Source organism: Netta rufina, assembly GCF_964035555.1.
Source record: "Netta rufina genome assembly, chromosome: 1".
NCBI classification, from domain to species: domain Eukaryota; kingdom Metazoa; phylum Chordata; class Aves; order Anseriformes; family Anatidae; genus Netta; species Netta rufina.
Window position 1 is genome coordinate 169049054 of NC_140123.1, and position 14395 is coordinate 169063448.

General features: G+C 35.9%; 1 protein-coding gene across 2 annotated transcripts in view; it reads right to left on the reverse strand.

Annotated features, from left to right (window-relative positions):
- The window catches only part of CNOT2 (CCR4-NOT transcription complex subunit 2), an 85179-nt gene that overhangs the window by 5905 nt on the left and 64879 nt on the right, over window positions 1-14395 (reverse strand). For both annotated transcript variants that reach the window (XM_084305415.1, XM_084305414.1), the window contains 9 exons: window positions 13263-13342; window positions 11894-12019; window positions 9252-9376; window positions 7549-7669; window positions 7281-7437; window positions 4261-4322; window positions 4115-4164; window positions 3172-3272; window positions 2478-2622 (listed from right to left, as the gene is read on the reverse strand). In XM_084305415.1, the coding sequence (XP_084161541.1) occupies window positions 2478-2622; window positions 3172-3272; window positions 4115-4164; window positions 4261-4322; window positions 7281-7437; window positions 7549-7669; window positions 9252-9376; window positions 11894-12019; window positions 13263-13342 (967 nt within the window). The remainder of the gene's footprint in view (window positions 1-2477; window positions 2623-3171; window positions 3273-4114; window positions 4165-4260; window positions 4323-7280; window positions 7438-7548; window positions 7670-9251; window positions 9377-11893; window positions 12020-13262; window positions 13343-14395) is intronic.

Here is a 14395-nt window from a genome sequence, read left to right on the forward strand (position 1 = left end):
AGCTTCCTACGATCAATACCCAACTTGTCTGGTGCACTTTGCACCAAACTAAAATCGAAAATACAAAATAACATTCCATTTCCAATTGTTATATTGAGAAATGTGCAAGCATAGAAGAAAAGATACTGGAATTGATATGGATATTGGAAAGAAATCACGTTTCCTGTTAGCTTACTGCAGCAGGTGAAAGACTAGAAAATTATATCCCTCCCCTTACTAGCTGTCAGTTGCTTTTTAATGTTAGGAAAACTATTTTCAGCATGGAAAATAAAGAGAAGAGAATCTGTATAGATCTCGGGCAAAATCATTTAGAGAATAACAGTGTTTTGTGTATCTGTGTCACCACTACCTCCATGAATGCCTACTATATGAAGCAAGCTTGACTTTTTAACAGAGGAAGGGATGTAGAGGGCCAAAGAACAACTCAAGCACTGGCTGCTGAATTTCAGGACAGCTCTTACAAATTCAAATACAGAAAATACCATCTTCAAAAGCAGCACTTAAGCATCAAGTAGCAGCTCGGTACGTTTGCTACAGGTAGAGAAAGAAGCAACGCTAAGGGGTTACTATCCTTATACAATGGGCACCACTTCCATCTAATAGAAGAAATTTTTTGTTTCCAGATATGGTAAAAACTCAATCTGATCCTCTGCATAGGTACCTACATGAGGCTCTTACTGTTCTTTAATAAACAGAACGTATTAAGTTGACTCCAAAGAAGCAATCTGTTCTTTCAAAAAGTAACTACTTCCTCTCTGAATATCTAAAGTAATAACAAAATAGTTTTAAACAGTGCCTTAGGAAACCTAAGTTTTACTTAGGGTATACCAAACAACAAGTAAATAATTAAAAAAAAATAAAATTTTGCTTTTGTTTGTGTTCTCCTTTGAGGTGAGCAATGTCTGCTTAAAGGTCTTGGAATCACCTTGCACATACCCCCAAAAAGTTAAATAGGCAAGGCTGGGGCTATTAAAACCTTCCATTTGGAAATCTTAGCTTTGTTATGACCACTGGAAAAGTAGCAGAGACAACAAATCACATGTGCAAATGGATTGAAGAGCTCCCCACATCGTTTGAGACAATTAAAATGTAAATTTCTCAAGGGGTTGTACAGACTAAGAGAATTTATTGGGTGAAAAGAGATCCTACCTAGTTAATCTCTAGATGATGGCAAACTTCAACATACTGGGTAGGAAGAAATTTAATGCACTTAATGGAACAGGAATACTCAAGTCTAACCCATTCAATTTAAAGTTGATGTTTGAAAACACATCAACCAACGCACAAACAATTCAATGGAATATTTCATCATCTCAAAGCATGTAGATGCAACTTGATCACAGGAACGAAATGCTTTATCAGAGAGCAATGCAGAAGAGAGGCTCCAGGTGAAAAGATTTCAATTTAAAAAAAAAAGACCTGAACATGCAGAACCACAATGCATAGTTCCAACATGTAGGAATCCCATCTGATGATTTCAAGGCTTCAAGATTAATTTAGTCTGGTTAGTGAATGACAATACTCCTGATAACTCAAAAAATGTTCTGGCACGTATCCTCATTAGAAAAATATTTGCTTTTGTGGAGTAAAGAAATCACAGAAATCGTGATCCAGCAAGGAAAAGACACTGTACAAGATTGCTTTAAAAGTTTGAAGATATTAAAATACTGAAAAAGAATTATCTTTGGGGGAAGGTGGAGAAAATCAAGCACAATTCCATACAATGCAAGTAAAGGGTGAACATTATGGACAATATTTATGATCAGAAAAAAACAAATTATCACAAGTGGAAAAGGGAGAAGACCGTTGTTCTTTAGTGTTTTTTTAATGCCTCTTGGCCTAGAATACAGAAAACAATCATGAAAAATACACCTCCTCCCTAAAAGAAGTGATCTATTTCAAAATACTTGGACGTTCAAACAACAGAGCACCAAAGTCCTATGTTATGCTCAAGGATAGACAATATCCGAAAAACAAATATACAAAAAAGCCTCCTCCCATACCAAGCACCTATTTTTTTTATTTTTTATTTTTTTTTTTTTTTACTTCCAAAGCGTGATATGGTAGCTTCCTATCCAATTTTCTAAAGAAAAATAATAAAGTATTTATTTGCATGCATAATTTCTAAAATGCCAAGTAATCCTTTATATTCTATAATTTTGTAGTTGGGAAAAAAAAAAAAAGCTTTCAATCTCAACATATTTTACAATGAAAATGACAAGTTCTAGCTCCTTGTACTTCCCAAAGAAATCAGGACATGGAGAGAAGCTCCTCCTTCTCTACAATCAAGCCATTTGTTTTAGGCAATCTTTGTTCTTGCACACATCAGAAATTAAGATGATGAACTTAAACGATAGGAGGATGATAGGAGGTTAAAAAAAAACAACCACAGACTTTTGGGAGGAGCTTGGGTTTCTGTCCTTCTAAAAATACATGGTTGAGAGACTTAAAATATCCTCACAAGGGAAAAGAGGTACCTTAGCTACTTTCCTCCAGTTAAGACAGTCAAAGAAGTAATATGTTCCCCTCTCGTATGTATTGGTTTTCATTGTTGGCTCCATGCCGGGTGCCCTGGTGATCCATACTCGTTCTTCTTTGTGGTATCTCCAATCTCGGTTAAATCTTTTATTTTCAATAGGAAGGAAAAAATATTATTTAGTATTAGTTCAATTCGACCTCATAAACTAATTATTTTTTTTTTTGTAAAGTTTAAATCAAAATTATACAATGCATTTAAAATCAAAACAATATTTCTAAGATATCACTATACCTGCTATCTCACACCTCTTCCATACAATTATTACACGTCAACCTAATCACACATGAAACTTCAAGAAGTTCAAGCAACAAACTCTTTTTATGCTAACTTATTGGTTTTCATTTTGCTAAAGATGGCTAATTTCAATGTTTAACAACTACTGGCATCTGCATACCGCTTTTTCACGTTGTTTTATAAGAATACCAAATGTATGAGATAGACATTTGATTTCCACTATACGAATAAAAAAAGGTACAAAATGGAACCAATGTTGGAGGAGGTATTTTAAAAAAGAATTCCAGTTTTAGATTGTCTAAGCTTCTGTTTTCCATGTCTTCTGTTTTATTACACGTACTACTTCATTACTGCAATAGATTAAATCAAATAAGACTGACAAAATAGTTTGAACGTACAGCTCTACTGCTGCTAATAGCTGTAATACATCTCCTCCATTCATGTAATAGAGATAAAACAGGAGATCTTCTCCATATCGGCCAAGTTTTATTGCAGCCAGCTGCAAAAGATTGAAGAAAATGAGGATGAAAAATCACAATAGATAAAAGTTTAAAGACATTACTATCCCACTTAAATAACACAAGGATACATCCAGAATGTGCTTCCATCTTAAGTGTGTTGCAAACAATAATCTAACACAGCAAGAGTAGCAGTTATTAGAACAATCATTTCTTCTTCACTTTGTTAACCTTTCCAACTAACAGGATACAGTAGGAAAATAAATAGAAAGAATGAATCAGCAAAATAGAATTTTAGCCCTGTACCTGTGTCCATCATCTACTTTTTTATTCTTATTTTTTTAAACCATTTGAATGTATTTGCTCACTTTACACTGTATTAAGTAACAATACTACAATTTCTTACCATATTTCACAATAATCCCTCTTAAGGAACTACAGTACTTGAAAGAAAACATAACTAACAAAAATTCCTATTCAAATATACATGGGAAGCAACAGATAAATGTAAGAATATCTTGATTCACAATTCTGATCTTATCTCAAGAAGAAATGTCTCATTTTAATATGGCATCTGAATATTATTACAGTATATGGTTTATAACAAACTTGTTTTTTGCATGAAAGGAAGAGTTGTAAAAACATAATGCATTTGTTAACTAAGCATGCCCATTCTCAGTTTTATTTTCCCTTTCTTTTTCTACGGTGGAATGGGTACATGATACATATAATTAACTGGTTAACGCATCACTGATCTTAAAAAGATTGAGAACATCCATAAAATGCACTGATTTTGAAGAACATTACCTATCTGAAAGAAAATTCAGAAAATTACTGGTAATAAACAAACAAAAAATATGCACACACACACACACGTACTCACCTTATCCCTAATGTGAATGTTAGTTAAGTATTCAGATGGAACATGGAAGTCTAAAAGAGAATCGGAATTGATGCAACTATTAAGACATGTAAATGAATATAATTTGCAAATATTAATATTGAACTGAATAGTCATTTCTCTCTTACCTATGTCTTGAGGTCGACAAGGTGATGATGCCCAGGGTGATGCAAATTTGGGATAAAGATTTCTGAAGAAAAAGAAAAATAGGAATTTACTATTTTTTTTTTTAATGTAATAAACATACCACACAACCAACATCACTACACCTGGGGTGAGAAGTAAGGAGAGGGGGAAATTTCCAGCCCATTTTCCTAGAATAGCAATGTTTATTCATTTTTTTTAATATGGTTTAATATGGTTAATATGGTATTTTTCAATAAAGGTTGCATTTAAACTTCCTTAGGAATCTACAGGGCCAAGATTTCCTTCCTAATCTATCATTCCTTACTTATCATTCCAACTTCAGTGCCAGGGATCCCGGCCCTTTTTAGGGACCCATTTTTACCTGGTGTTTTAACTTGATCAGGAACAGTTCATTTATTTCTCCGACCACAAAAACGCACTGAACCCCATGCACAATATTAAAATAAATTTATGAAGACGTAATATTTTGCTTTCAAATAGATTTTACTAACATGTCATTAAAGTCATTAGTTCAATAAAGAGAATATTATGAATCTGCTAACTATACTACAATGACTGATGTACCAAGGAACGGAGTTTTCCAATTAACAGGTAAAGGACTGAAAAAAGGACCAAGTAAAATACACTTTTGGCGTGCAGCTGCAATGTACTTTCACTTATCCACAACAGCAGGCTATTATTGCATGTTGTGGAAATGAAACTTGTGTATGGTACGCTCTATTAAATCTTTGCTTCCTTCTTGTCAAAGGCTTAATAGTTGCTACAAAATAGCTGAAGCCTACAAAACTACCTGAGCAAAACCAACTCCCAGCTGAGCTACATGGGCCAAAAACTACACTGATAAAACTGTGTTAATCTTGTTCTAGGTTAACTAATCTTCGTGTTAGCAAAAGCTTGTGCTATAGAATTTGAAGGAGCGAAATTTGCAGATGTTGAAAATCACTAAAATATTCTGCAGGAAGCCTAGAGAGGCACTGCCCAAGAAGAGGAGTCTTCCTGCAGCTCCATCACATCATGCATGCCCTAGAGATCTCATTTCCTAGGGTAAAGAATTCAGGATTGTTACAGACTCCAACTGCACTTAATACAATAAAAACTGCAGGGTCTGTGCACAGCGTTCCCTATGTGACATAAATAAAACTATACTAATTTAACATTTTTCAAGGAGGTATTGGACAGCATACAACCTATTTGATTAACATTTTAGAGTGCTTCTGAAAATGAGTGAATTACTACATGATCTCTAAAGAATTAAATGAAGTACTGCCATTTGTATTTTCAGTTTTGCTCACGCAGAATATTAATTTGTCTTAAGGAATGAAAAGCATTTCTCTTCACAAAGAAATTAGGACTGCACAGGCAATACATAACCATTCTTTCAACAACTGAAATGAGTGTTAACCTACCTGTACAGAAAACATTTATAGAACTAGGAGTTACAGGGGTTAATTCAAATAAAAATATATACAGAATTCTAGAATTGTGTTTCTAAAAGCACATTTATAAGTGTTTAAGTGGTATAGGTGGCTTTAACATCAGAAGTACGTCATAAAGCAGAAAAAAATCCAAAAAACATGTAAAGCTTTTAGTTTTTCAAATGACAATTTGTTAACCAAGCAAAGGATGTCTAACATAAGAACATTTTCTAGAAATTATCATTGTTAAAAGTTATACCTCTAGAAAGAAATATGCAATTCAACGCCAATAATTTCAAGATAGCAAAGATCAGGAGCCATTTTTCCTGTGACTTCCCTCTCACCTTGATATCCCCATTCATGTCTTCCCTAAACTCACATATCCAGGGTGCAGCTGTGCATAAATTTATGAAACACAAACCGTGTATGTATGCTGTTAGGCCTTTGTTTATATATATATTATACAGAAACCCTAGGATGCACATACTACACTGCCAAAAAGCCTAATACAATGACAATCTCTGCTGAAATAAAACATCACAACTCTTTATCCAAGGCAACTAAGTATCTTGTTTTGTTTGTTTTTTTTTTCCTCCCACAATTTGTGCAATTGCACAAATATGATCTCAGTGAAAGCTTGTAGCTGCACTACCATGGAGGTAAGGTAAGTGACTGAGTTCTGCTTTTTATTTGCCAAAAAAATGAAAAAATCCATTTACATAATTTAACACAGTAAATCAGGATACGGAAAGATTTTAGCAAAGGATATGGTAAACACTAGGTGTGCTTCCTACCACTTCTATCTTCATAGATTAAAATAAGTCAGCAGCCTATAGTCTCCCTCAGAGACTCCCTCAAAGAGCAAGGTAAAAAATTCTTCAAGACTCTAAAAGAGTCATGACAGCACAGTCTTAGCTGAAAGGGTACCAGAAATTCAATTTATCTCACACAACTGCAGTCCCCAAGACAGGCATTTTTCCCGAAACTGATCATCTAAGTTCCATCTGTAACAGGTAGAGAAAAAGAAGCACCCTAGGCTGGTGATTCACCTTACTATCTTAAGAATTTCTCTTACCATCGTGCAGTCACCAATTGCTTTTCTCTCCACTGCCTCTAAAGGAAGCCTGGATGACTAAACTTAGGTGAACTGAATGACTGGAACTATAACACTACATTTTCATCTTTGGTGCAGAGTAAACACTGTAAATGTACTAATATTTACCCCAAAATTAATGACATCTAAATGCAGGTATCCTCAAGGAATAGTATTATTTGAAAAATAATGTATACATGAAATTTATTAACAATACACTGTTGTCAATTCCTTGAAGAAAGTCCTGAAGGAGCTAGGAGAATAAACAAAGCCACTAGGTTTATTGAAAGCTTGCAAAACAAGATCTCAGTATGCCTTGAAGCACAATTCTCTTGTTTATAAAAGTTTTATTTTACTGTCATTACATTTTCAAATTTCATTTGGCAAAATATCTTGTGGGTTTGATACTTATGTGAGCTAAGTGAGCCTATTATTATGAATGACAGCATAATAAAAACAAAACTGAAGAGAGTACTAAAAACCAGAAACTTACTCAGGAGAGTTGAGATTGAGACCTAGTGTTGTTAAATCACTTCCTAATGCAAGATGTACCATTCCTGGATCTGTCTCTGCTGCCCTGATGAATGTTAACAAGCCAATCATTCCAAACTGGTCCGTCACCATCCCTTGAGGAATGTTGGTAACCCGACCTGGGCAAGAAGAACAAATTAATTTTCTCCTTTCAAGAAGGGGAGAGATCAACATGATGTTCTAAAGGATTGCCAAAACCTCTGAAGAGGACAAAGTGGAACAATACGTACCGTCAGGTAACACCTGGATCCCTTTTTTCTGCTGGTTGTTGTTTTGCGTAGTTGAACTTTTATCTCCAGGAAACTTGGGCCCATCTGTGCTGGATGATGTTTTGCCTGATGTATTCAAATTCTATTAAAAATAATTGGTAGAGTTGGTATGATGGAAACAATCCAGAATGGAAAGACTGGTTAACTGTATCTTTTGGTCAGGAGCTCTGAACAGTAGAACATCAGGTCACTCTAACATATTAGGCACTAAAATGGAACAAAGCTGAAACTCCTGTGTTCTGCTGACAAACCTTATGAAATATTCAACACTTCCTAAAATATACCTCCCATTCAAAAAGGGCTATTAATGAGCCTATAGCTTGCAATATAAAAGGATAAGAAAATATTTTACACCTGTGTTTGAATACACAATGGATATCCCAAGTGCCTGTGGTTAGCAAGTATTTTGGACTCATCACATCATGTATTTTTCCGACAGTCTTGCTCCTGCAGTCCATTACACTCCACGATGTAGCAATAAACAGTAACTGAAGCCAATTTCAGGTGCAAACAACATACAGTTGGCACCTTTGCAACTATCAAGAAAGAGATGTAAACACTGTCTGGCAAGAAAACTCTCCCTGCTCTCCAGGAGCTCATATACTGACAAAAGGCATTTTCCATAACCCTGATTTCTTATTCTTTAATGTGCTTTAGAACAACTCTGCAGTAATACAGTATAATCACATCTACTCCCTTTTTCCTCACTGTATTCAACTCTAAGCATATCAGAATGTTTTCCATACCATAAAACTGGTGACAAAGTTTGGGGGCCAGGCTTCCCACCTGGCCCCCACCTTTTCTGAAGTCACATTTTTCAGTTTTCACAGGAGTTTGTAGTTGCATATAATATCTACTTATCGGTACTTTTGGCACCCTGATTAACATATTTTTGCAATTATAAACGATAAAACAATTGTAAACTAGAACATTTTGTTAAATTCGGTAGAACACTGTTCTCTGCCACCCAAATTTTAGTGTATTTACCTTTCATTTGTAAGAAAAAGAAATTATTCCCAATTTTTCAGAGTACATAGTGAAAAAAACACAGTAATTGCAGCAATATTTAAGATATAATGTATCCAACTAGTCTACAACATACCCATGAATACAGTGGTCTCTATTAAGAGAGCTTGTTCCCTGTGCGTTCATTTTCCCATCAAGACTTTTACCTTGACTAGATATTGTAACACCTAACATTTAAAGGATTTGACAGCTTTGAAAAAAGATGTTATAATGTATAAATTACTACTACTGATGAGAGGCTTCAACGGTGAAAAATGAGCTGGAATTGGTAGAAAAGGAAGTTATAAACTGCTCAACTTAAAAGAAGTTTGCGTCAGTTATTGAAAACAAGTTTCTTGCAAGTTCCTCCCTGTCGAGCCCCACTCCAAATACAAAAGGATACACAGAACTCTTATGAAGCTAAGACAGCAAGGTTACAGTGACTGTTGGAACAAAAGATCTTCCTGAGAAATACTATCTACATGGCCACAGATGAAAACCTGCTTATTTAAGATTTCTCGTTAATTTAGGGGAGCAAATTTGAAACTCTTATAAATTTCCACTGTGAATTCCACTAAGATTCCACTGTGCCTTTTGTAACTTAGCCATCACGAAAAGTACAAACACTTGAAATAAGAGCAGCTTCATGGTTTACTTACAGATTTATTGTCATCATTACTTGATGTTGGGTCTTTGTAGCTGGAGCCTGGTAATGCTGGAAAATCTTCATTGTGTATTGAAAAGTCCTGGGACTGCTCACTTGCTGGTTTTGTTACCATTCCAACTATCACCAAAATGAAAGCAGGAATAACATTAAATGACTGCTAAGAAAAGAATTTTCTGCTGTTGATCTTGCTTACTGCACATTTTCATTATGTGCACGTTGTACAGCAGCAATGACTTTCAAAGAAAACGGGTAAAACAAAACAAAGCATATTCGTTTACAACATCCACACAGATTAGACTAAAGCCTCTATTTAAGTGTGAGCTGAGAAACACTCTGGGTTAAATTCATAGACAAATTCACCGCTTTAAGAACGAAGCCCAAAACTTTTACCACAAAAAGCACCTATTTTGCACCTCTAAATAATTAAACCATCTTTACAGGCATTATTATAGTGGTGTTTAAGGAAATCTACTGATGGAGGAAGGATGTACAGCCTTCGTGATTGCACATTTTTCCTCCATCCCCTAATTGTATGTAGAATTTCCTAGCATAATCTCTTTAGAAGCAGGTATTCTGAAGACGATGCCCAGCTGACTTGCAACAGAACATATCACCAATGAAATACTTGCCTGTGACATAAGACCGACTCCTACTTTCAGTATGAAAACTGAAAGCATTTAGCCTGCAACTCTCAGTGCTCTGACCCTAATTTAAAAAAAGTAGGCCAGTCACATTGGAACATGGATTCTGACTACTGAAAAGCAACATTTTTTCTATGCCAGTTCAAAACCAAACCAACCAAACAAACAAAAAACCCACACCAGGCACCCAAGGGCAAATACTCATTGCTGAGATAAGTGATACAGTGACTTGTTTGCAAACTACACGACGAGTAAGCGATGGCAGAGGGAAGTCCAGGGCCTATTTTTCAGTATCTCTTAATAGATGGGTAAGATCTAAAATGGTTCAGCAGCTGACAATATGTGTGACTTTGTCTAGTATTCTTAAGTTAAAGGTCAAAGCTCCTTCAAGAAAAAACGGAGTTAATTTTGTTTCTGCTGTAACCCCTTTTTATCCAGAGTTACTACGATTTTTTCCAGTGGGTGAGTAGAATAATGAATTAACTCTATTGCATTTTCTCCTTCTACGTAAAAAGCATTTGAAGGCTTATTTTCTTGAATAAGATAAGCATGACAGAATTATGCCTCTGCTCAGAGTTTCAAACCTTTTTCTTCACCACAACCAAAAGCACTCTCCACTTTTTGTTGGTGGAGACAGCGTCCAGTGCATCTCATATCCCTGTGTCTTAATTTTTTCTACCATGACACCTATCCCCTGCACTTAGCAGATGCTGAAGGAAACTTTTCAGACAGACTTTTATTGCCTGGTTCACCACACAGTCACGCAAACAGGTACGGTAGCACCAAAATGGGGAAATGCTGTAAGCAGAGGAGCAAGTGGTTATTTTTTTTTATTATTATTTTTTTTTAATGCAGCAATGCTGCTAAATGTTAAACCCGAGACCCATGCTCCAAGTACACCTGCGTGGACCTCTCTCCTACTTTCCATCACTTTTCTAAGTAGAGGCTTCTCTTGAGGAAAGAGAAAATCGTGTGTAAGCTACGAGCCATATTAGCTCTCCACTCTCAGTATGACTTTCTAGAGCCTTTATTTGGGGAGTGACTGTTGCCTGTGTTCAGGAGCACTTCAGTTTAACTTGTTTAGCTGTTTCTCACAGCTATCTTAAGCAGAGGGCCTTGGTTACACCCAATCCATGAGGCTACTTTCTCCTGATAACGCAGTATCTATTATTTCTCTCCAATTAAAATTGGAGCTATCTCCTAAAAACACTAGCTTTTTTTAGATGGAAAAGACTTAGGTATTTTTAGTTGGAAATTTGACAAGTGTCACGAAAATAAGTTATAAATGCAACTTTTCAGAGCAGCTGATGCAACATGCATGTCAAAGTCTACTAAAGCAGTAACAAAAAAAAGTTTTGTCCTTCATGCTAAACTTACCTAAATTTTTTCCAGACCCAAATAGCAAGATTTGTATCCACCCTTAAGTTTTTCCTTTTATTATTTTTTAAGCTGTTCAGCAAGAGTTATATAAGACACAGATTTGGAATCTGACTGATAATAGTTGATGCTTACAGGCTATTTTTTTCGAAATCTGATTCTCATAAGAGTGACAGTGAACAGTGCTACATCAAGTACTATCAATAAACAATGAAAGTAAATGGTATGCTTATAACTGCTACAAAAATATCTCTAATAATTATTATTTCTAAAACATACTATTCAGAATTCAACAGGTTTTGTATGCATGCAACTAGAAAACAACTTATTGCTCAAGACATTTCTTGAGGTTGAGCAGCTTTAGAGTTATCAAACAGACTGAAAACCCCAGCAGCCTCTATTGGTGGTGAATCTAAAACAAGTTAAGTACTAATACTTCCAAAAAAACTGAGGGAAATCTCCAGTCATAGAGATATCCTGATGGTTTATTTCAAAAAAAAAATCAGACTTTGGAGATGGCATTTTAGAAAAGGCTACCCATTGTCTTAAAACCCACAAAAGATGAAACAAGCAAATACATATTTCATTCAAAGAGTTTTCAATTATATAACCTTACCATAGGGAGCCCTTCCAGCTAAAGGGTTTATTAATGGAGTTGGATTGCCACTTCCTTCCCTTCTGTTTCTGTCTGCTAGCGCTGGAAAATCTGAGAGGTCCAGTCCTGTCACATTTTCACTTCCATCTATAATAAAAGCAGGCATTTTAAATTTCCATATTTTTTTTTTTTTACTCAAGGACTTCATTATACACAATATAAATGTTAGATATAATTTCTTCTTTCAAATTCAACTTTTTTCTTACTATAATTATCACAAATAAATACAACTTCTGTGTTACGGGACTAGGTGAAAGAGCATCAAGTTTTTATTTAAACAATATCAAGTCGGTAGGATTTAGTAACAAGGTTTGCTCATTTTGAATTAAAAACTGAATGTGTAACATCCAGCCAGACTAGCAAAACTACAGTACTAGGATAAGTAGCCCATTTAAAACGTAAGGAGCCGTCAAGGAAAGATTTCAGAGAAGATAATAACCCATATCAGCAACAGCATCAAGGAGCTCTTTTTTCCTTAGGAAAGGTAAGACACGATAAAGCTCAAGCAGGTGCAGTGCCAACGCAGGACAAGTAACATGGGAAACATTTTTGTAATGGCGAACACACGACATGGGCAAGGTGAGCAGGGCAGCTCCGTGGAGATATCAGAAGGTGCCGGGGACACCAAACCCCTCGGCTGAGCCTTCCGTGCTGTGACATCAGCGGTGCCCCCGGGTGGGTGGCCACCAACAAACCGCAGCACCCATGAGCCTACAGCACCATCAAGCAAGAGCATCTCCCTCTCTCGAATCATTAAAATCAGGTGAGAATGTAATTTCCTGGGAAAAATCACAACTGAAACAGCTGATTGAAAGGATCACTTCATAAAGCAGCTGCTCAAAAGGAGTTTGAGGTCTCTAAAAGCGCTGTCCTGCTGTGTTTATCCTCTGTAATGCTTTCATAGGAACGTGAATCTTTTCTTCTCTGATTTCCTTTCTGATTCCGTAGGTTATTTTGCATTTGTAACCAACCAGGTGTAACTTATAGTCACGTGAGGTACAGTGAGTATCTGCTCACAATCCATTGGCATGAAGCAGTGACACTGGGTGTCATAACACTGCTCTTATGTTGCGTTACGCCATGAGAAAAAACAAACCAACCATTAACACACTTGTATCTCCACTGAATCTTCAAACTAAAATAACAAAATACTTTTCCCACATTAACGTCAGGGTTACAGACTCTGCTGAAGATCACAGAGTTATTTTGTAAGGGCAGCGCTTCTGTGCAACAACTGCACTCCAAGTACTTCCAACCAGCCTTATCCAATAATAAATAAATAAATCTTTCTGCTGTACTTCAAAATCAGCATAAATGTGAGTAAACTCACCTGTTCCATTAAAAATGTTACTTGATAAGGAGTTATTCATTCCGAACGCCTGATTTCTGTTCATCCCAAATCCAGACATACTGTGAAAAAAAAAATCCAAGAAGTCAGAGAAAAAGGTATTGAGGCTTCCTAATTCCCAGCTGAAGGCATTATGGAAAAAAGCCTAAGACACTTAAATTATTTCAGCTAAAGCAACACCTACTAGCCTAAACTAATTTTTTAATTACTTTCCTTTATACTTTTGAAATTTCTGAGCAAGCACTGCTGAATCAATACAACCAGAAATGACTTCAAAACTTGATTTTTTTTAATAGCCACAATATCTTAGATATCTGTCAACCAACAAACTATGACAAACGCGATCATTACTGAAAAATTTCACGCTGAAAAATGAAACAGCAGGAAATAAACTAGCAAAAAGTCAGACTAAAGTATTCGCTTGCAGGTGGTAAGCTGGATCACAGAAGCGATCAAGTTCGTAAAGACTCAATTAAAAGCTGGAAGTTATTATGTGCAATCACCACAATGTACACACGGCAGTATCAGGAACATTGGTGTGGTTTCTGCCACACAAGGACACCGGTTAAAATGAAGTTTCATACAGTCAAGCAAAAATGTTTGAAGACATCTAAGAATTAGGTCTGACAAATGATCTGCTCCGTCCTATTCAAGCTGAAGATGTTGAGAAGGTAGCCCAGAACTGAGTGAAATTTGGAATTTCTGCCCTATGGGAAACCCTAACACTCACTTCTCCCTGTAACAGGACGTAAGTTGATATTTTAGAAGTTTCTGTGCATAAAAGTGCCAAATGTTTTCCTAGTGGAAATTTTATCCATATGAGTTTTTCGCAATTCCAAATCTGCAGCATTTAATTTCAATTTGCAATAACCCTAAATGCTTCAATTTGGGCAGAGACATCAAGAAAGGGAACAGTTAGTCAGGAATGGTCCTATCCTGCTTTGCTCCAGCAAGATGGTGCATTTTTTTTTGAAGGATAAAGGACATTATCCTATCCAATTTGAAGGACATCCAGATCTCTGACATTTCATGCACTGGAAGGAATACATTGCTAGTATCCTCTGTGAATCTTAGACCTAGTGAGAGCACCAACTGGACACAATTTGATCTTGAGG